The sequence below is a fragment of the Aulonocara stuartgranti genome (assembly GCF_965226115.1).
Source record: "Aulonocara stuartgranti genome assembly, chromosome: 2".
Classification (NCBI taxonomy): Eukaryota; Metazoa; Chordata; class Actinopteri; order Cichliformes; family Cichlidae; genus Aulonocara; species Aulonocara stuartgranti.
The window spans coordinates 148,766-170,966 of record NC_138940.1 but is presented as its reverse complement, the minus strand read 5'-3'; the positions used below and the strand labels follow the sequence as shown (position 1 = coordinate 170,966).

General features: G+C 43.4%; 1 protein-coding gene across 3 annotated transcripts in view; it reads right to left on the bottom strand.

Annotated features, from left to right (window-relative positions):
• The window catches only part of slc7a11 (solute carrier family 7 member 11), a 51,737-nt gene extending 30,038 nt beyond the window's left edge, over positions 1–21,699 (bottom strand). Inside the window, exons 1-2 of one of the 3 annotated variants that reach the window (XM_082552875.1) lie at positions 21,057–21,699; positions 1,728–1,854 (exon numbers count right to left, since the gene is read on the bottom strand). In XM_082552875.1, the coding sequence (XP_082409001.1) occupies positions 1,728–1,854; positions 21,057–21,318 (389 nt within the window). In that variant the 5' untranslated portion in view covers positions 21,319–21,699. The remainder of the gene's footprint in view (positions 1–1,727; positions 1,855–21,056) is intronic. The other 2 variants (XM_082552874.1, XM_082552873.1) reach the window with 2 other exon arrangements.
• Positions 21,700–22,201: the final 502 nt, after the last annotated feature.

Below are 22,201 nucleotides of genomic sequence, written 5' to 3'. Positions count from 1 at the left end.
TGAAACAAAGAAATGCAGTAGCGGGTATGGGAAAACAAGCATCTGTTAGATGGCAGCATATTTGTTATATTTGTTTTTGTGATATACATTTTTAAAAGCAAGTGAAACACAAAAGTCACAAAAATGAAATCAAAGGATCTCAGTTTGATGGGTTTTTAACCCAGCATAATACAGCTGATGCTGAAAGATCCAACATGACTTCATAGAAAGTTATGAAATATGTGACAAGACTTCTTAGAAAAAAATTACTTGGTGATGGTACATGTGTTAGATCATAAATAAGTTAAAAAAAAACGTTTACTTATACAGCACATTTCACAGACTCTGGTCTATTTAAAAGCTTTCTCAAATAAATACGATCGTGGTGATTTCCAAGCCGGCTTTCACATCCCACTGTAAGTCCCACTGTAGCAGGTATAACGATCGGAGTTTGTTTGTAATATCAGATGGGCAACTTCCTAGACATAACATTTCCATAATCACATCCTCATCTGTGCACAGTAGTGGGCTTGGTTTCAATATGAATGAAACAATACTGGCTAGTCCCAAAGGCTCAGCTTCTGGCTCATCTGTATTTCCCTCTTCATTTCCCACAGCAGTCACTGCAGCCGGGGAAATCGCTCTTTGTCCCCCTCATTCTTGTTTTCATTCTCTGCCTCCCTCTCTGTTCATTTCCCATGGTTTCCATTCAGTCCTTGTAGCCTGAGGGTAGCATAAGATTGTGCAGCTCCAAATAGCCAGTAGACTGGTTTGTACTGCTTCACCTTGTCTGTGTACACATTTACTTCCATAGAGCATTTTTTCAACTCTGTGGTACAAAGTAAACTTAGTGTCACATGCAGCCATTCAGCTTTTGCTCCCCACCAAACACAGTCTAAGAGATTATGTATACACCATTTTTTTTGTAAAATAGACACTACACAATATTTGCAACACATTAGGTGACTAGAGGCGTACGAGTTGTTTTCTGCTCCTCCACCAATTACAGCAGCATTGACTTGTGTGATGGTGATGATGTAAAAGCCTGAGATTGAGAGAAATTATTTTTGTGCTGATGTGGTATAATCTAAACTAGAGCACCCAAATGCAATAATATATATAATATAATAATAGAAATAATACTGTCATTTAAATTCATCTATAGCTTCTTGTCTTTTCTTCTTAAACTTTTTCATCACCTCCATACAACTTGTTGTATTTTGTGTTGAATAAGTCCCAGTAACTGTACAAACACATACAATTAGACAATTTATATAATCAGATTTATCGTCAATCCGTGGTTACATGTGACACCCCGAGTCTAAACTTTCAATTCAATTCAGTTTTATTTATACTATGTGGTCACTAATGAGCAACAGATCTGTAAATCAAACTGAAAGATAACACTTATAAAGATGTTATGGCAAAGGTCCCATCAGGTTTGATGAGTAACATCAGCTTCCTTTTTGAATCATGTTAATACTCACTTAAGTCCAACATTTGTCTTGTTTAGCTTTGTTTTTGGTCTCCACCAACTACTGACCTGTCACTGACTGCATCTGTCTCTCTGTTTGCTACCGAGTTAGCATTGTATTAAGGCTTTACACTGTTACAGAAAATAGCTGCTTACTGCTGGAACCAGTGACTCTTGCCACCACAAGCAACATCCTTTATATTATACTTTGTGACAAAAAACAATGATTTGTAGAGCTAAAGATTCAGACTTAATTTGAGGCAAAAAGCATTACCTTATAGCAATGAGATCAGCCCATAGTCTTATAAAAGCCATCTGAGGTCCAAACGCTTCCATTATGTATGTGTAATGCCCGCCAGACTTCTTCATGCATGTTCCCAGCTCAGCATAGGACAGGGCTCCTGCAGTGACAGAGGTGACATATTAATCCTAGCTCAGAAACAAGAGGCTAGGTACATACCAGTCCCAGGACTGTTAAACTGTCTCAGAGGTGTACTCTCTCCCCTTTGTGTCCATGATTAGAGCAATGTATTATTGCGCAAGCTGCCTCAGTTCTGTAGCAACATTTTTGAGTGGAAAAAAGCATCACATTTATCCATTTCAGTACAGGCTTGGCAACAGCCATTAGGTGCAGTGGGTCCTGGGTTCCTTCTGGTGCATGACAGTACCTAGCCTCATGCAGGCAATTCCTGGAGAATAAGGGAATTGATACCACTGACGTGACTGACCGTCCGTGCCCTAAACACACACACCCGCCCTCTCACATCATCTATAATTGACTGAGACAGGACTCTTCCAGACACTAAACCAAGGCACAATGTACATTTCAATTCCTTTAATTTTAAATATGTTTATATTGTCTATCCTGTAAAATAGTCAGATATCTATCCATATTAATGTACAGAATTCACCTGCTTGCTGCTACTACTGCACATTCACCCAGTGTATATACTATATGTGTGTATATATATATATATATATATATATATATATATATATATATATATATATATATATATAATGTTCTTCCTCTACACCCCCCCCCAATTTTTGCACATGTCGAGGAGCGTGTCAGGCTACATTTCACTGTGTGTTATACTTGTATAACTATGCATGTGACAAATAATAAAGAACCTTGAACCTTGAACCATGCTTGCCTGAAATAAAAATCCATAGAACACCTCTGAAAAGTTATGTTTCGGTCCATCTGACACCATCGGGTTGCACCTCAGACTGCAACTCAGACCTCAGATCCTTTCGGGCTGTCTTTGACTTCAGCCCGGTGTAGGCTGATAATGCTCATTTCCATCGAGTGATGTGGCATTCTTTTGTAGAGTTGGATGTCTCGAGACCGGTCTTGGTCTCGAGACCACTTTTACGTGGACTTTTGTCTGGGTCTTGTCTTGGTCTCGACTGACTTTGGTCTCGGTCTTGGTCTCGCTGTTTCGGTCTTCTCAAATCGACATAGTGTTCAGGAGATTTGGAGTCAACCATCAGCGGAGCGGGGGTGGTGGCTTACAGGGCTTAAGCCCGGGTCATTTTTTCAGAGTGTAATTTGTTAGTTAGATGCCTGCCTGACAACTGTATAAAACAAAAACAACACACGAAGCACAGAGCGTACCATCGTAAATTCCCCCTAATTTTGGTATGATCCGAGCTCAGGCACTAGGCGACTGAGCACTAGTGATTAGTGATGTTCGATTCGTGAACGAATCATTCAATACTCGAGAATCACTTTACTGACTCGTGAATCATGATTCACAAGCCCAACTGACTCACTGACTCATCCCTGTTGCTGTTAGCAAGCTAATTCCATTAGTAGAAATATATCTAGCTTATAATTAAAATTGTGGGGGGGAAACAACAGCCAGTTTCTTAACAAAAGCATTTCTGCTCTGAACTGGAAGAAAAAACCTTGAGTAGAAACCTCACATCAAGAAAATAGCTCCTTGGTTCACTGTAGCATCGCTCAGCTAACATGCTAACAGCACATTTGAGTTACTCACCCCCTCCATTCCTGTGCTGAATCGTAGCATAAGCGAATCACTCAGGACTCACTAACCCCCTCCCTTGCTGTGCTGAATTGTAGCATAAACGAATCACTCAGGACTCACTCCCTCCCTCCTGGCTCACAGCTAAAACGAGTTGAACGAATCACTGACTCACTCACCCCCTCCCTCCTGGCTCATAGCTCGATCGAGTTGAACGAATCACTGACTCACTCACCCCCTCCCTTCCTGTGCTGAATCGTAGCATAGAGGAATCACTCACTCACTCACCCCCTCCCTCCCGATTCGCAGCTTCTTCTTCTTCTTAGTTAGCACCAACGTTAAGGTACATTAGCGCCCCCTGGTACACAGCTCAGTGGACCCTCATGCTTCATGAGACACACTCACCCCTCCCTCTCGGTTATCAGCTGTTGAAACTCAGAGCGTGTTACCTTGGAAGAGTCGCTCCTTCACCGAAGACGAAATCCGATAGTCTGACTGACGCAGTATAACATTCAGTCTACACTTTGTTTTTTTGAAAAGATCATAAGCAGACTTAAGGAAAAAATATATGAACTGCTGCTGCAATAATGTAAGTTAAATAATTAGAAATTCGCTATTTCACTAAATTATTTAGATAAGAAAATATATATGTGACACATTTGAGGAAAATACTAATAATAAAAAAACAGAAAATTCTAAAGGTGTTTGTGTTTTTTTCCACGTGTATGGGGCAAGGGGGCGGTACTACGGTGTTGTTTGCCGGCAGTGCGAGTTAAAGATACGAGGAACAATGGATAGTCATCGAAGAAGCGATATTTGGATGCATTTTCAAATGAAAAGTGCAACACACGCACAATGCAACATTTGCAAGACAGTTTTGTCTTTTCGAGGGGCAAGTACATCAAATATGAGAAGACATCTCAGTAGCAAGCACCCCACAGTCATGCTACAACAACAGCACAGTCAAAACGCAGCTACTAGCATTGGACAACCTAGCAGCCAGCAGCAGGAGCAACAATCTTCAACAGCAGCATTATCAACAGCGGTCACATCACCTGTTTATTCCAGCAGCACATCAACAAGTACTCAGAAAGAAAATACAAGCACACACACAGCAGGGCAAGAACAACAATCAGCAAAAAGAAGACAGAGCCAGTCTTACATGGGAGCATTTGTGTCAAGGCCCATGATACCACTTCAGCAGAGCAAGGTTGACCAGGCTCTGGTTAAAATGATTGCCCAAGATTTTCAGCCCTTTTCAATCGTTGATGACAGAGAATTTAGGGAGTTCACCAAGGCACTTGATCCTTCATATGTTCTTCCCAGTAGAAGTACAGTATCAAGACAGCTGATGCCCAATTTGTTTCAGAAGATAAGAGCTGATGTTCAGGAAAAAATCAAGACAGCACCTGCTGTGTGCTTAACAACTGACTGCTGGACCTCCAGCACATCAGCAAGTTACATGTCTGTTACATGCCACTATGTGACCGAGTTTAAGCTGCAGTCAAACTTGTTGGACTGTTTTGAATTAAAAGACAACCATACATCTGAAAACCTGGCTAGAGAGCTGGAAAGCATTGCAACTGAATGGGCCATTATGGAAAAGATAGTTGCATGTGTAAGTGATAGTGCAGCCAATGTCAAGAAGGCTGTGGGTGACATCCTGCACTGGAACCATCTAAATTGTTTTGCACACATTTTGAATTTAATTGTCAGAAAGGGAATCCATCAGTCTCAAATTCAAGAAATTATTAGAAAGGTAAAAGCAATAACTGAATATACACGCCGCAGCACAGTGGCTTCTGCTAAACTGAGAGAGACACAGCAGCAGATGGGACAGCCCCAACTACGACTGAAGCAAGATGTGCCAACCAGGTGGAATTCCACTTATTACATGCTGAAGCGGATTGCAGAAGTGAAGGATCCCCTCATTTCCACCCTGGCCTTGGTAAATCCACAGCTGCAAACCCTGTCACTTGAAGAGTGGGAGATGGTCAAGGAAACCTGTGAGATCCTGCAGCCTTTTGAGGAAGTGACTGTGGAACTGAGTGCCGAAAGGTATGTTAAAATAGTATCATAATACATGTATATATTTCATGTTGTGTCATTACATTTGCCTAAACACATTTTTCAATTCTTTCCCAGATAATAGCATTTAAGATGTTTCTTACAACAGCTTATAATTAAATGTAAACTGTAAAATGGTTTTATATGACAATGTATGCTTAATGCACTGCACTGTAACTGCATTAAAACGCATGGAACTATAGTCTTTCCTTTATTTCTCCTCAACAGGTTTGTTACTGGATCAAAAGCCATTTTAATGGCAAGAGGGCTGCAGAGGATTACTGCACACAGACAGAGAAGTCCTTCCATCTATCAGCCAATCCACAACATGGTAGACATCCTCATGGCAGAAATTGTCAAACGGCTGGGGGGATCGAACAAGTGAGCCTGCTTGCAGATGCTACACTTTTGGATCCCAGGTTCAAGAAGCATGCATTTTTACATGATAGACATGCAGAAGATGCTGTAACAAGAGTTGTGGGAGCTGCATCAAGGTCCTTAAGACCACTGCCACTGGCAACACCCAGCACAGAGGAAGGAGAGGGTGTCCCACAGGCCAGTACTTCCACTGAGACAGTGCCTGTGATTTGGGCCGATTTTGAGGAGCGGGTTGCATCACTGAGGCCAGGAGTCCAAAACCCCTTCACAGAGGCAATGCTGGAGATTAAAGGATTCCTGTCAGAGCCACTCCTACCCCGGACATCTGACCTCCTGGAGTGGTGGAAGTCCCGTGCCACTGTCTTCAAAAAAACCTGCGATATTATGAAGACGAGACTCTGCATAGTGGCAACTTCCGTTCCATTAGAGCGGATCTTTTCAAAGGCAGGACAAATAATTACAGACAGGAGGAACCGCCTCAGCCCTGGAAAAGTTCGGGAGCTTATTTTCCTCAATGCCAATCTGTAAGGGACAATTAATTTTGAAGTGGACTAGTACTTTTGAACACAGTAATCTGTGAATTTTATTTATTTTTATTTATATTTTTGATTTTGATTTTGTTGATTCACATTTCATTTTCTATCTGTCAGAAATTTCATTGATATTCTATTGAAATAAAAATAAATGTTCCCTTTACAAATCTTTATTTTTTGCTCTTTTTTGCTCTATAAAAGAGTTGTTTTTCTTTTTCAATCACTCATCTTAGCAATAGGGTTTACATGAAAAGACAAACAAATTAAGTTTGCATGAAAATGTAAATTTTTTGCACTCTCCTAGCAACTGACTCAGTGACTCAAATGACTCAAAACACCCGATTCATTTTGGTGAGTGACTCATTCAAACTCGATTCACTAAAAGGAATCAAATTTACCATCACTACTAGTGATGGGATTTCCAGCTCTTTTTAGAGAACCGGCTCCTTCTGCTCGCCTCACTAAAAAGAGCCGGCTCTTTCGGCTCCGAACCGGCTCTTTAGGTTGTTTTGTTGCTTTAATTAATTTATTATTAACAACAATATAAAATTATGCACAAAAGGAATTACTAATGTAAAAAAAAAGTGGTTTTATTTATATATGTTACCTAGATCACTTAAATTACACAATTGAAAGCATATGTGAGAGCCAGTTCTCTAAAAAGAGCCGGAAATCCCATCACTATTCAGCATCACTCTGAGACAGGATATTTCTAACTTTAGAGATGTTGCGCAAATGGAAGAAAGCAGTCTTACATATGTGCGTTAAATATGTGCGTTAAAGGACATGTCCTGGTCAAAAATGACTCCAAGGTTCCTCACAGTGTTACTGGAGGCCAAGGTAATGCCATCCAGAGTAAGAATCTGGTTAGATACCATATTTCTAAGATTTTCAGGGCCGAGTACAATAACCTCAGTTTTATCTGAATTAAGAAGCAGAAAGTTAGCGGCCATCCAGGTCTTTATGTCTTTAAGACATTCCTGCAGTTTAACTCATTGTTGTGTGGTATCTGGCTTCATGGACAGATAGAGCTGGGTGTCATCTGCATAGCAGTGAAAATGTATGCTTTGTCTTCTAATGATGCTGCCTAAGGGAAGCATGTACAATGTAAACAGAATTGGTCCTAGCACTGAACCCTGTGGAACTCCATAATTGACCTCAGTGTGTGAAGAGGACTCTCCATTTACATGCACAAATTGGAGTCTATTAGATAGATATGATACAAACCACTGCAGTACAATACCTGTAATACCTACAGCATGTTCTAATCGCTCTAATAGGATATTTTGGTCGACAGTATCGAATGCTGCACTAAGGTCTAGCAGGACAAGCACAGAGATGAGTTCACTGTCAGAAGCCATAAGAAGATCATTTGTAACCTTCACTAAAGCTGTTTCTGTGCTGTGATGAGCTCTGAAACCTGGCTGAAACTCTTCAAATAAACCATTCCTCTGCAGATGATCTGTTAGCTGTTTGACAACTACTCTTTCAAGGATGTTTGATATGAAAGGAAGGTTGGAGATTGGCCTGTAATTAGCTAAGACTGCTGGGTCTAGAGATGGCTTTTTGAGTAAAGGTTTAACTACAGCCAGCTTGAAGGCATGTGGTACATAGCTGATTATTAGAGATAGGTTGATCATATTTAAGATCAAAGAATTAATTAATGGAAGTTTTGTAGGAATGGGGTCTAAAAGACACGTTGATGGTTCTGAGGAATTAATTATTGAAGTTAACTCAGAAAGATCAATTGGAGAAAAAGAGTCTAACTTAACATCAATGGTACTAAGAGTAGCTGTAGATAATATTACATCTGTGGGATGATTACTGGTAATTTTTTCTCTAATGATAAAAATTTTATTTGTGAAGAAGTTCATGAAGTTATTACTAGTTAACGTTAAAGGGATGGTTGGCTCAACAGAGCTCTGATTGTTTGTCAGCCTGGCTACAGAGCTGAAGAGAAACCTGGGGTTATTCTGATTTTCTTCAATCAGTGATGAATAGTAAGATGTTCTGGCTTTGCGGAGGGCTTACTTATAAAGCAGCAAACTATTTCTCCAGGCTAAATGATGATCCTCTAGATTTGTGACACGCCATTTCCTCTCCAGATTACGAGTCATCTGCTTTAGGGTACGTGTTTGAGAAATATACCACGGAGTCAGGTACTTCTGATTAGAGACCTTAGTTTTCACAGGAGCTACAGTATCCAGAGTCGTACGTAGTGAGGAGGTGATATTATTAACAAGATGATCGACCTCTGTTGGAGTAGTATTCAGATAGCTGCTCTGCTCTGTGTTGGTACAGGGCATTGAAGATGATAACAGTGGGTGGATTATATTCTTAAACTTAGTTACAGCCAATGTTCCCTCTAATTGTTCATGTGTCGGAGCGAACACACAAACTCTCTGAGCGGTCCCTTGGACCACTGTGAGCAACAGCAGACGTGTCCGCTGTGGTCACGCCAGCATCAAATCCATCTAAGTTACATGGTTTATTAAAGTAATCAAATTACAGCATTTATGTTAGACTACTTTTAATTAACTGCTTTAGCCCACTTACAACGAAAATTTAAAAAAAAATCTTTTTCCTGACCTGTGTAGGATGTTAACACTATTGGAAGGAAAATAACTTGAACTCCAATTTTGAAAACACAACTTTCTTTTTTTTTTTCTATAAAGCTCTGACTTGTATTATGAGTCTGTGGTCTGGGAGAGAGTCTGTAACTCTCTGTCTGCAAAATACAGTAAATAATGACCAATGTTGGGCAATTAATTATAGTTACTTCTTCAAAAAAGTAACTGAGTTATGCAAACAACAAAGTTTTTTGCAGCTGTTTACCTAAAAATGCAGCCAAGATGTTTTTAAATAAACATTTCACACTAGTTACAGAACAATCAGCTGTTCTGCATCAAATCTGATGCCACACAAATTATTTGTGTCACTGCAAAAATAATTTCTGTCCACTATGAGATGAAGGAGAACAACAGCCTGATACCTGCAGGCCTGACAACAGGAGATGTATCACTGCTGTAACACCTGTAACATTCAGCAGTCGCCTCATTGTTCTGACACACACAACAAAACTATTGACTACACTACACACTAACTACACAAGATTTGCGCTAAACGTCGCAAATCTCTCACATCTCAAAACACCGCTGTCACTCCTACAACTTCCCCCTTCCTAAACAACTAAATGCCATGTTGCCATATCATTTTTCTATTGGTCGACATGGTACATTTTTCGACCAACAGGAAAGGCTGGGGTTTCTTTGGGTTTTGTTCTTGTTCACAGGCGGAGAGCGTTTTTGAGCATTTTCCTTATAAAACACAGTTTTTACCATTTCTTCCCGCAGTAAATATAAACAACGATAGTATTCAGGAAGAAACCAAACATTGCTATGTGGAGTGAATAAATAAAAGTATATTTACGGTGGCCCCTCTGTGCTTGTTTCCAAAACCTTGTCTTCTGACTTTTTTCTCTTCCTTTCAGATCACTGATGTTCTTTATTTTTCCCTCTTTCACTCTATTTGTCCATCTTTCCCTTTATGAGAAACTCTTTCTTCAACTCAGGCTGGCTGTTAATGTTTTCTCTCCTTCTTTTTTGATCATCCCTGTTCCTTCTCTTTCGTTCCTCTACTGACAGCTTCCCCTTTGCTATTTTAGCCTGAAATGTACCATTTTGTAATCACTATCATTTTTCTGAACCTTATGCTTTTTCACAGATTAAGGATGAATATTCATAACACAATTATGCATTAAGCAATAGAAATGCTATCCAGCCATTAAGTTTGATGTCATTAGCTGTTTCCAGGTCCAAACTCCGCTGCAGATCCCAAAGTCAAAGGAACTCTGCGGCATCACTGAGAGATACAAACTCTCTAAATTCTTTCATCTTTAATAAAATGATCAGTGTGGCTCTACCAGGTGTAACATCCAGGTATCCATGAAGACAGAATATATGAAATTTAACAGAGTTAAAGTTAGATTGCTTGTTTCCACCTGAACATGATACACCAGCTCTGCTATCACTTCCAACATAAATGGAGACAGAAAACTAAACTGCAGTGACTATTGTCAGGTTACTGAAGTTGGGCTAGCTGGTATATAATGATGTGCTATGTGATCGCTAGCGACACAGCTATCTTAGCATAACATAAACACAGTGAAGCTGGAGGATGAACGCTAACTTTTTTCCACTTGATAAAAGTTAACGTGAGGGTTCGCGATGGTTAGGCTGACAGTGATCACTGGCTGCTTTTAGGGGCTTGTTCAGATGTAATAGAACAAGATAAAAGCATTAAAACATTTTAACAGCACAACAGGCTTAATAAACACAGTAGTTTGGGCCCGGAAGCAGGATTCATCCATCATCACTTAAAGAACAGCTCTCGGGCACAGCTAGCTCAGTAGATGCCACATGATTGAAAGGTTGGGCGTTCAAATACAACGAACAGCGGCTATCCTGCATTGGCAGTGTTGGGAAGGTTACTTTTAAAATGTATTCCATTGCAGAATACAGAATACATGCCCCAAAATGTATTCTGTAATGTATTCCGTTACGTTACTCAATGACAGTAACGTATTCTGAATACTTTGGATTACTTAATATATTATCATGCTTTTTACAACAACGTGAATGTACTATTGCTGTGTGATTTATTACTATTACTGAAGGTCCGCGACTCCGAACTGTAGTAAAGGGTCCTCTGACTAATACGGCGGGGTCCCTGTCGGCTCGTAGCCGAAAAATAGCTTTACTTTGTTGTGTGGGTCAACTTTTCTTGCGAGAGACAGAGAGAGGCGTTGAAAGACTGCTCCAACGGAACTTATTGTTTTCGGAGGAAAACACGAACACAGTGTACAGTCGAGTCTTAATAGCTTACTTACAACTGGGCTCGTCAGGCACTCTTCTTGGCTGAAGTGGTTATTATTATATTTACATGCTTCCAGCTCCCGTTTTTCCTCGATGACAACTCGTACCTTTCCACTCCCCTTTTTCTCCCTCCTCGCGCTCACAGACCCATAACGTGTATGGCAGTCCATTCTCCCTGCAGCACGGACTACACTGCCCATGATGCTACATTCTTTAGAGCTATGCTTGTAGCATTCTGCCTGTTAGCTTAGCACAACAACAACAACAACGAAAAGGCGCTCTCTCACCCAGGAAACACACAGTCGCAGAGAGAGAGAGAGCGTCGCCCTGTAACCATGGCAACCGTAACCCTGCCGCCTGGAACAACAGAACGTAGCTGTCAAACAAAACCCAAACAGTCCTGACCCGCGACAAAATGGAACAGGAAAGTACCGCAGTGTAATCCATTTATTTCAACAAAGTAACTGTATTCTGAATACCACCTTTTTAAACGGTAACTGTAACGGAATACAGTTACTCATATTTTGTATTTTAAATACGTAACGGCGGTACATGTATTCCGTTACTCCCCAACACTGTGCATTGGTAGCTGCCCACTGCATCACTGAGTGAATTGGTTAAATGCAGAGGACTAAGCATTTTCCTACAGGATCAATAATGTATACATAAACAATGAGATTCAAGATAATACAAATTTGATAATATTTGACACATTTGTGAAGCAGAAATATCAGTAAAATACACAGGAGGTAATATATCTGAAATATTAGTAAAAAATAACTTATAATTGATAATATAATTGATGAATAGCACACTTTTGTGGCATTTGTCAACACCATTAGAAAAAGGGTCAACACCGTCAGACCAAAATCCTGATGGTGTTGACATCACCGACTTTCTCTCATAACACATGTTTATCTGACAGAAGCCATCTTGTTTTTCATCAGCTGCTTATGGCCTCTACAATCTACCTAAATGAGGCTCTTTTTACAAGAAAAAAAATTTAAATCTTGCATTTCATCGACTTTGGTGTTGACGCACTATGGTTGTGACACAGAGTTTTATCAGAAAGGTGTGCAATAAATGAAATAAAAACAAACAAATTATCACAGCAGTGACCTCATGGCATGTGTATCAAACAGGAAGTGGTAAAGGGGTCCTCAGAGTGTAAGCTGCCCACAATAATTCCTGATTTTTTTGTACTTTTAAAAAAATCTGATGGTGTTGACAAAAACTCTGGACACGATTTTAATCACTTAAAAAATATTTAAAAATAAATTTTCAATTGCATATTTTGATATTATATAAGGTATTGACTTAAATACTTTGTGATGAGAGCCATGATGTTAAATTTTACATTACTTTTAATTTTTTTTTCTGTATTGTAATATTATCACACCTGCTTCTGGACAATGGATTTTTAAGGTACTGGTAATGAATTGTACCATTTAAAATAAATATATATTTATAAAAAATGCAAAATTGTAGTTTTGTTGTATAAACATTGCCTTGGTTTGTCATGGTCCTGGCCCATGTTGGCCCAGTATTCTTAGTTTCCTGTATTTTTGTATTCCTTTTTTAGGCCATGTTTCCTGAGTTGCCCTGTTGTGTTGTTCCCTAAGTGTATTCATGAGCCCTGCTCCTCCACCAGTCTCTGAATGAAGGTAACGAAAACATAACTAGTTATCCTGACATGACTTCTGTCTTCCTGGAGGTAATAAACAAGGTGATTTTGAACTGTTTTGCTCCAGCACCATTACCTCCACTCAGGAGATGGAGGCTGAGATCAGGGTTAACGTGACACCATTTTCTCCTGCCTCTGTGAACTCATCACTAGATAGGATTTTGGCCTTGAACAATGGTGTAACCACTCACTCTCAGCCTGAAGTGTCACCTGCTTCAGTTAATGGTTTACGTACCGTTTTACCTGTATCTGTCTCTCCACTCAATATAGTTATCACTCTGAAGCCACAGATCACTGCGGGTGCGGGTTCCAACAAACACATTCATCCAACACACCACAGTCATGCTACCACGGTGCCATTGGTTAGGTCCATACCTGTGTATTTACTGTTTTTCCAGGAGTCAGCTCCTGATGATCTAAGCCTTGTTTTTGTGGATCGAGTGGCAATTCTTGTTTTCTGTATGGTTGAACCAGCTCCTCTGAGCCGCACACTACCATCGGTTAAGTCCAACCAGCTTATGTTGACCTCTCCTAGGATTACTGAGACTGGGCCAGTAACCTGTGAGCCGCTTTAGACTGATGCAGACTCTGGGAACCTAATGATTGCTGGCTCAGAACTGGTGGTCACTACCACTGCTCATTTCATGGTCTTTTGTGCCAAGATATTAAGCCCTATAGCATGTTTTTCACCCGCTCTTTCTCTCTCTGGGATTGTGCCTCAGCAGCCTGTGTTTCCTCAGCTCCTAGTCCAGCCAGGGGCCTCCATAACTGTTTGTCCTGCATCTGCTGTTGAACTCCCGGGTGTGCCTATCTGGCACCCTGCGGCGACACCACCGCTTCACGTCACGTCAGCTGGAGGGTCCGAGGGTCCCGTCCGACAGCTGTTTTTCGTCTCCGCTGGCGGCTCTGGTCAGCCCGGCCAGCACCTCCTCGTCTCCGCTGGGGGTTCAGGGGAACGCCTCCAGCCGCTCTTCGTCTCTGCTGGCGGCTCTGCTCAGCCTAGCCAGCACCTCCTCGTCTCCGCTGGAGGGTCCGAGGGGCCCGTTCAGCCGCCTGTCTCCGCTGGAGGGTCCGAGGGGCCCGTTCAGCCGCCTGTCTCCGCTGGAGGGTCCGAGGGACCTGTTCAGCAACCTTCCTCGTCAACTGGGGGGCCCGAGGAGCCCGTCCAGCCACCAGCTGCTCCATCAGCTGCAGCCTCGGAGTCCCCGTCCCCAGCTTCCACGCCGCCGCCAGCTGCAGCCTTCGTGTCTCCACCCATGCCGTCGCCATGTTGGCCCAGTATTCTTAGTTTCCTGTATTTTTGTATTTCGTTCCTTATTTAGGCCATGTTTCCTGAGTTGCCCTGTTGTGTTGTTCCCTAAGTGTTTTCCCTTCGTGACTCTTACCCCCTGTGTGCCCCTCTGTGTATTCATGAGCCCTCGTCCCTCTTTGTGTTTATTCCCTGTTTCCCCTGCCCGTTATGTCTATGTTCTCCCTGTGCTCTCTCTCTCCTCCGGTCTGAACCCCCGTGCACTTCCTGTGTTACTTTGTGCCTCTCGCGCCTGTATACGTCATGTTACGTTCACCCCGCCCTGTCTCGTTATGGTTATCTGTGTCAGCCGTGTCCCCGTGTGTTCCCACTTCCCTCGTTAACCCTCTGTGTATTTATGTCCGCGTCTCCCTCAGTTCTGTGTCGCGTTCTCCCTCATGCTAAGTGGATTTCCCTGTGTCTCTCTGCGAGTGTTAGTTTATGGTTCCCAGTTTAAGTTTTGTATTTTCTGTGATCTGCCTTCCAGCATTAAAGCTGTGATTTTGAGTTTATCCCCTGAGTCCGTGAGTTTGCATTTTGGGTCCTCATCCTGCCTGCCACACAGCGAGCCATGACATGGTTTGTCTTTTAGGCAGTTGGGTAACACTTGTATGCATATTTTTAACCACAAAATTGGGTTTTATCTGCTGGACATGTTTTGTCCCTTATCTCAAGAATCACTGATGTTCCAAGATGGCGCGGCCACGTCCAGACGCCTTCCTGACCGCTCCGCTCCGACTATCCACTTTTCTTGTTTTTTACTTATTTTTTGCTCTGGTTTACATCCCAAAATCCTCTAGTCTTATAGTATACGACAGCGGATCACTTGTAAACATCGGTGCCAAGGTTGCACATCTAATCTTGGACACTTTTAAACCTGACCCTTCCTGGCCGCCAGAGATTCTACGCGGCGCAGAGAACAACAAAGGACGGGCCGCTCATCCGAGGCACAGAACAAAAAAGCGCCGGGGAAAACGCGCTGGTATTAGGAACAGACTGAGACAGCAGGCGCATCGCGCACCACTGCCCAGTATCCTACTGGCCAATGTACAATCCATGGAGAACAAGCTCGATGACCTAAGAGCAAGGGTCACCTTCCAACGTGACATGAGGGACTGCAACATTCTGTGCTTCACGGAGACATGGCTGTCCCCCACCGTGCCGGACCAGGCCGTAACTTTGTCGGATTCATTCTTTGTGCTCCGCGTGGACAGAACGGCAGAGTCGAACAAAACCAAAGGTGGAGGAGTGTGTTTCATGGTAAACAGAAAGTGGTGTGATGCCAGGAGCATTTCTACTCTCTCCAGCGGCTGCTCGCCACATCTGGAGTTCCTGAGCATTAAGTGCCGCCCTTTCTATCTGCCCCGTGAGTTCACCTCAGTCATCGCCACGGCGGTCTACATCCCACCCCAAGCGGACACAGGTATGGCTTTGTCCGAATTACATGATGTGCTGAGCTCGCTTCAAAACAAGGACCCGGGCACAGCCCTCATTGTAGCAGGAGACTTTAACAAAGCGAACCTCAGACAAGTCATGCCAAACTTTTACCAGCATGTCTCGTGTCCAACGAGAGGGGATCGGATTTTGGATCACTGCTACACGCCATACAAGCAGGGCTACAAAGCTGTCTCACACCCGGCTTTTGGGAAGTCTGACCACAACGCCATCTTCCTCATTCCCCAGTATAAACAAAGCATACGGAGGGAAGGCGTGACCACGAGGGAGGTACAACGGTGGACTGCCCAATCAGAAGCTACGCTACAGGACGCACTCAACGACGTAGACTGGGACATGTTCAGAGTATGCGCAGTCGACATCAACGAATTTACGGAAGTAGCAGTATGCTTCGTCAATATGCTAGCGGAGGAGATTATCCCCACTGCCAGAGTCACCACATTCCCAAACCAGAAACCGTGGATGGACAGATCGATCCGCACTGCTATAAACGCCAGGACCGCCTCCTACAACGCGGGTCTCGCCACTGGCGATATGAGCGCCTACAAAGCGGCCTCATACGGCGTGCGGCGCGCGGTGAGAGATGCCAAACGCAGGTACCGGGAACGTGTGGAGTCCCGCTTCCACCAGGGCGACACACGGAGTATGTGGCACGGACTACGCACCATTACTGTCAGGGTCCTGGGTCTCCTGACCCAGCGTTTCAGTTCTTTGTAATTTTTGTATTATTGTACTTGTGTGAGTTTCTATGGTTTCTAGTTTCGATCCCTTGCCCTTCATGTTTCTCTATGTCCCCTCTGTTCTGTGTAAGTCTGTGTCTGCATGTTTGAGTTCCCCTCTGTGTCTCTCGGTTCTTAGAGTCCTCTGCCTTATGGTTTATGTCTGTGTTTCTTAGTTGCAGTCTCCACTGTGTCAAGTTCGCGTCTCTGTGTGATCCTTCCTGTTTTACTTTGAAGGTCCGTGACTTATGTGAATGTGTCCTGCTTTGCTTGTCTCGTCAGTTCTAATTTCCCCCAGCTGTGCTCTCCTTCTGTGTCTCATTCTCCTCGTTACTTCCCAGTGTATTTAGACCCTGTGTTTCTCTGTGTCAGTGTTGCGTCGTACCCTCAACAAGCTGTGTGTGTTTTGCCTCCGTGTTACCAGTGTTTTGTTTCCAGCTCTAGCTCTAGTTCCAGTTCAGTATTCTGCTTCAGTGTTTTAGTCCACCAGCGTTTTTGTTTGTCTTTTGGTGAGTTTAGTTAGTAAGAGGTTTTCCAGCAATAAAGCTGCGCTTTAAGTTGAACTTCTGTGTCTGAGTCCTGCATTTTGGATCCACCACTCCTGCTTGCCTGCCTGCCACACAGCCAACCATGACAATTACGGACTACAAAGCCAGGGACACTGCGCCGATCAACGCCGACTCTGCCCGTTTTGAGGTTAGCCAGGCGGCTAATGCTATCTACCGCCTGACTACCGAGGACAGTGACGTCATCAGCGAGAGACCGGTGACCAGCATCGCGGAGCATGACGTCCGAGCGGCGCTGAGGAGAGTGAACACAAGGAAAGCGGCGGGGCCAGACGGCATCACCGGCCGTCTGCTGCGCTGCTGTGCTGACCAGCTAGCAAGTGTGTTCACTTACATCTTCAACGAGTCCCTGGCGAAGTCTGTGGTCCCCACATGCTTCAAAAGATCCACCATCATCCCTGTGCCCAAGAACAGCAAACCCTCATCCCTGAACGATTACCGGCCAGTTGCACTGACCTCGGTAGTAATGAAGGTGTTTGAGAGGCTGCTGAAGAACATCATCTCCTCCTCCATCCCAGACACCACAGATCCGCTGCAGTTCGCCTACAGATCCGCTGCAGTTCACCTACAGATCCAACAGATCCACAGAGGATGCCATCGCCCACGTCCTACACACCACTCTCAGCCACGTGGACAAGAAACAGGGTAACTATGTGCGAATGCTGTTTGTTGATTACAGTTCAGCTGGGGTGGCTGTAGCTCAGGTGGTAGAGCAGGTCATCTACTGATCGGAAGGTTGGTGGTTCGATTCCCGGCTTGCCCTAGTCTGCATGCCAAATATCCTTGGGTAAGATACTAACCCGAAATTGCTCTCCGATGCATTCATCGGAGTATGAATGTGTGTGAATGTCAGTTGTGCTTGTGCAAATGGGTGTGAATGGGTGAATGCACAAGTTGTGTAAAGCGCTTTGAGTGCTCAGAAGAGTGGAAAAGCGCTATATAAGAACCAGTCCATTTACCATTTACCATTCAGCGTTTAACACAATAGTGCCCTGCAGACTGTTCACAAAGCTGAGGGATCTGGGACTTAACAGCCGTCTGTGTGCATGGGTGTTGGACTTCCTCACTGGCAGAACTCAGGTGGTGAGGGTGGGCAGGTGCTTCTCCAACAGCATCACCATCAACACAGGAGCACCTCAGGGATGTGTCCTCTCGCCACTGCTCTACTCCCTCTACACTTCAGACTGTGTGGCCACCCATGGCTCCAACACCATTGTGAAGTTTGCTGACGACACAGTGGTGTTGGGTGCCATCTCCAACAACGATGAGGCGGCCTACATGGATGAAGTGAAGAATCTGGCATCATGGTGCCAGGACAACCACCTCCAGCTGAACGTCAGCAAGACCAAGGAGCTTGTGGTGGACTTCAGAAGGGGTCAGCACAGAGACTACAAGCCCATTATCATCAATGGAGCTCCAGTGGAGAGGGTGCAGTCCTTCAAGTATCTTGGTGTCCACATCTCCTCAGACCTGACATGGGCTGCCCACATTCAGGTCCAGACCAAAAAGGCTAGGCAGCGCCTGTATCACCTACGACAACTGAGGAAGTTCAGGGTCTCTCCAAAGATCCTCAGGATTTTCTATACAGGCGCTATGGAGAACATCCTCACACAGAACATGACATCGTGGTTCGGGAACAGCTGTGTGAAGGACCAAAAAGCTCTCCAGAGAGTGATCCGTACAGCAGAACACTGCTGCAGGATTGCTCCCCCCCCCGCTTCAGGACACCTACACCAGGAGATGCCGGACTAGAGCAGCGCAGATACTGAAGGACCCGTCCCATCCTGGCAACAAACTGTTCCAACTTCTGCAATCTGGTAGAAGGTTCCGCATCTTCCGGGCAAGGACAGAGAGACTCAAGAGGAGCTTCTCTCCCCAAGCCATCCGTGCCCTAAACACACACACCCACCCTCTCACATCATCTATAATTGACTGAGACAGGACTCTTCCAGATACTAAACCAAGGCACAATGTACATTTCAATTACTTTAATTTTAAATATGTTTATATTGTCTATCCTGTAAAATAGTCAGATGTCTATTCATATTAATGTACAGAATTCACCTGCTTGCTGCTACTACTGCACATTCACCCAGTGTATATACTATATGTGTATATATATATATATATATATAATGTTCTTCCTCTACACCCCCCCCCCCCCCCCCCCCCCATTTTTGCACATGTCGAGGAGCGTGTCAGGCTACATTTCACTGTGTGTTATACTTGTATAACTATGCATGTGACAAATAATAAAGAACCTAGAACCTAGAAAAAAGTTTTGTTTCACTTCCATTTCTTCCTGTAGCATGTTGAAGCTCTACTTGGAACTTTGTTAGCCAGTTCTCAGGTGGTCTTAAACTTTATTGGGACTGGATTAATCTCTGACTCTCTCCCACAGCATGTATTTGTCCTGTGTTCCTCCCCTCAACCTACCCCCCCCCCCCCCGCCCCCTCCAGTTCTGCTGGAGCTTTCTTCATGTTAAAAAGACGTTTTTACTTCCGGCTCGCTCAAAGGAGGTCATGCAATAGTTGTGGTGTTCATTATTACATGTCAGGATGATTGGCTAATATGTCCTGTGGTTAATGATCAAATCAGAATTGATACATCTCGTAAGTTCTGGTGGTTGTTAAGTTCACTGAGAGTCTGAAAAATTACATAATTCAAGTGTTATCTTTCTCAAAGAAACCAAGCAATTATGTATATTCACATATTGCACAAGGTAACAAACCCATGAGCACATCTGTCATTTTTTTTCAAAGATTTGAAAATGAATTGAGAAATCATTAGTGCACACAATTAAAACCAGGAAGTGAAGAATTGCCCAACTGTTGAAGGTGGAGCCAGGAGAGCCCCCGGGCAGAGGTTTTGTCTGTGTTCGCCCATGTCCATCTCTGTTGACCTCTGGCCTGCATGTGCTTTAGGCAAAGACCGCAGTGGAGCTTCAGCTCTCCTTTGTTTGACTTGCACTGCTGTGGGTATTCAACAACAGATTCTGCTCTTCTCCAGTGTTTTTTTTAGTCTTTTTGTTCCCAATAAGACTCTGACCAGTCAGAACTGAATTCAGGATTAGACTGCAGATTCTGACCCGACTAAACAGCCTGTAGGCATAGCACATCCTCTGTGTAACATGACAGAGGCCACATTTTGGCATGGACATGCAGATAACAGGCGGAAGTGCTGCTGTAAAGGTCCTTGGGTTTCAATACTTGAGATCATCATTGACAGCAAATGAGTTATGTTCATGTGTAAAATGAGTTTGTCCATTTACATTTCTAGAAACTGCATAAATATGTCTGTAACTTCTAAACAGTCAGTGCAATGTTTTTGTTAAACCCTTCAATTAAACTGAAACTCTGTATTTCAATCACATCCTGACTGTTTGATTTGAAATCCACTGTGGTGCTGAAGACAAAGCTACAAATACGCATAGTTAGGTCCATATTTGTTGGAGCGAGACACAAAGTGTGAGAATATTCAGAATAAGTCGCAGAATCACAGCAATCATGCAGGAAAAAAGTTTTATAAGTGTTGATGCTGTGTGACTTTTACAGTCTCCAACAGTGAGTTATCAGGTCACTGTGTATGTGTAGCCATGTTTACAGCGATGCTGTGAAGCAGACTGAAGTTTGACTGAGACTTGAAGATCAGACCCAAGTTAGTGAGTTCAGCCCTGATGGCTGCCATAAAACTTTACTCTGAAACATTCAGCTCATGGTTTGAAGCAGATTTTTGTGGCTGTGAGATGAGCCTTTATATTAAAATCATCACTACACTTCTGATATTTGCATTAGTGAACTGTAAAATAGCAGCTTTAGCACAGAAGAAGCTTACTCGACGGTTTCAATACTGACAGTGTTTTTGGCAGTGATGGTTACATCTCTTCTTTTTTAATCTTACTTTATACAGAAAACAAATGACTTCTGTTTGTTACTTTTCTGACTTCTTTTTATGTCTGTTGTTAAATCTCTACAGCCACAAACAGTTTTCTGAAGCTCCACCAGTATATTACAAGAGCAGAACTCCTCTGCTCATATTCCAACTCACCAAAGAGGGACAGCACGCCACAGGCAATCCACACCAGCAGGGACACTCCCACACTTCCGGAGTGCTTCAGGATTCCCTTTGGTGAGATGAAGATCCCGGCTCCGATGATGGTCCCAATGATGATGGAGATGCCTCGGAGCAGGGTCACCTTCTTCCCCAGTTCTACCTTTCCGTCCTCACGCTTGAGTTCTGTCCCGTTTGAGGAAGCTTTGTGTCCATTTGCTGCAGTTTCTCTGTGAGCAGATGCAGAGCTTCCAGTCATCTCTGTACACAGTGCCTACCACGCTTCTTCTCTTTATGAATGCTCTGTCTGTGACTGCAGACACCCCGTCTTTGTGACTGAAAGTTACAAAACTCTGAGTTAAGACTAAAGGCCAGGCAGGCCGTGCTCTCTATCTCTCTCTCCTCCCACCCACCAACCTTCACTCTGCCCTCCCTCTCTCTTATCTCTCTCACTTACGTCTCACTTTCCTGCCCGGCTGTCTACCCTTTGACATCACGAAACTTTTCTCTCCTTTCTTTCTTCTCTGCACTGCTGTCTCACCCTGAGTTTGCCTTCCTGCAGCCCCTCTTGTGTAAATCCTGGCTCACGTCAGTGAGGTGTTGCTCTGTTGGGTAATCATGACACAGCAACCTGTTTTTCAACACAGACTCACTCGTTTCCTCATCTCCACCCCTTATCCAATTTCTCTTTTGTCTAATTTCCTCTTGTAATTCAACGTCCTCCTCTTTTTATTAACATGACGACACAGGTCTGTAACCTGCCCTGGGATGATTTCAATCGAGGCGAGCAGGTAAAACCAGCTTTCCTGGGACAGCAGCAACTTCAAAGAGCTATACAAACTGCTTTACTTCGAGGTGACCATGGTACTCAAGGGAACAGAAAATAAGGAAGTATTAGAAACCCTGTAAGGGCTGGTGAAACACTGCTCTGTTTTATGTAAAATCAAAGTTAGCTACTGAACATGCATATCATTGTTTTCACTGCTAATCAAATTATCATGTAAGAAAACAAAGGCACAGGAATAAAAAAGGCTTTCTGCGTCTTTCTCTTCCCATTCTGCTGCCTTGTGAAACAATCCTGCTTCTCTGTTTCCAATGGTCAAAACCAAAATGTTGTTTTCTCTGCCAAGCTTGAAAATTGT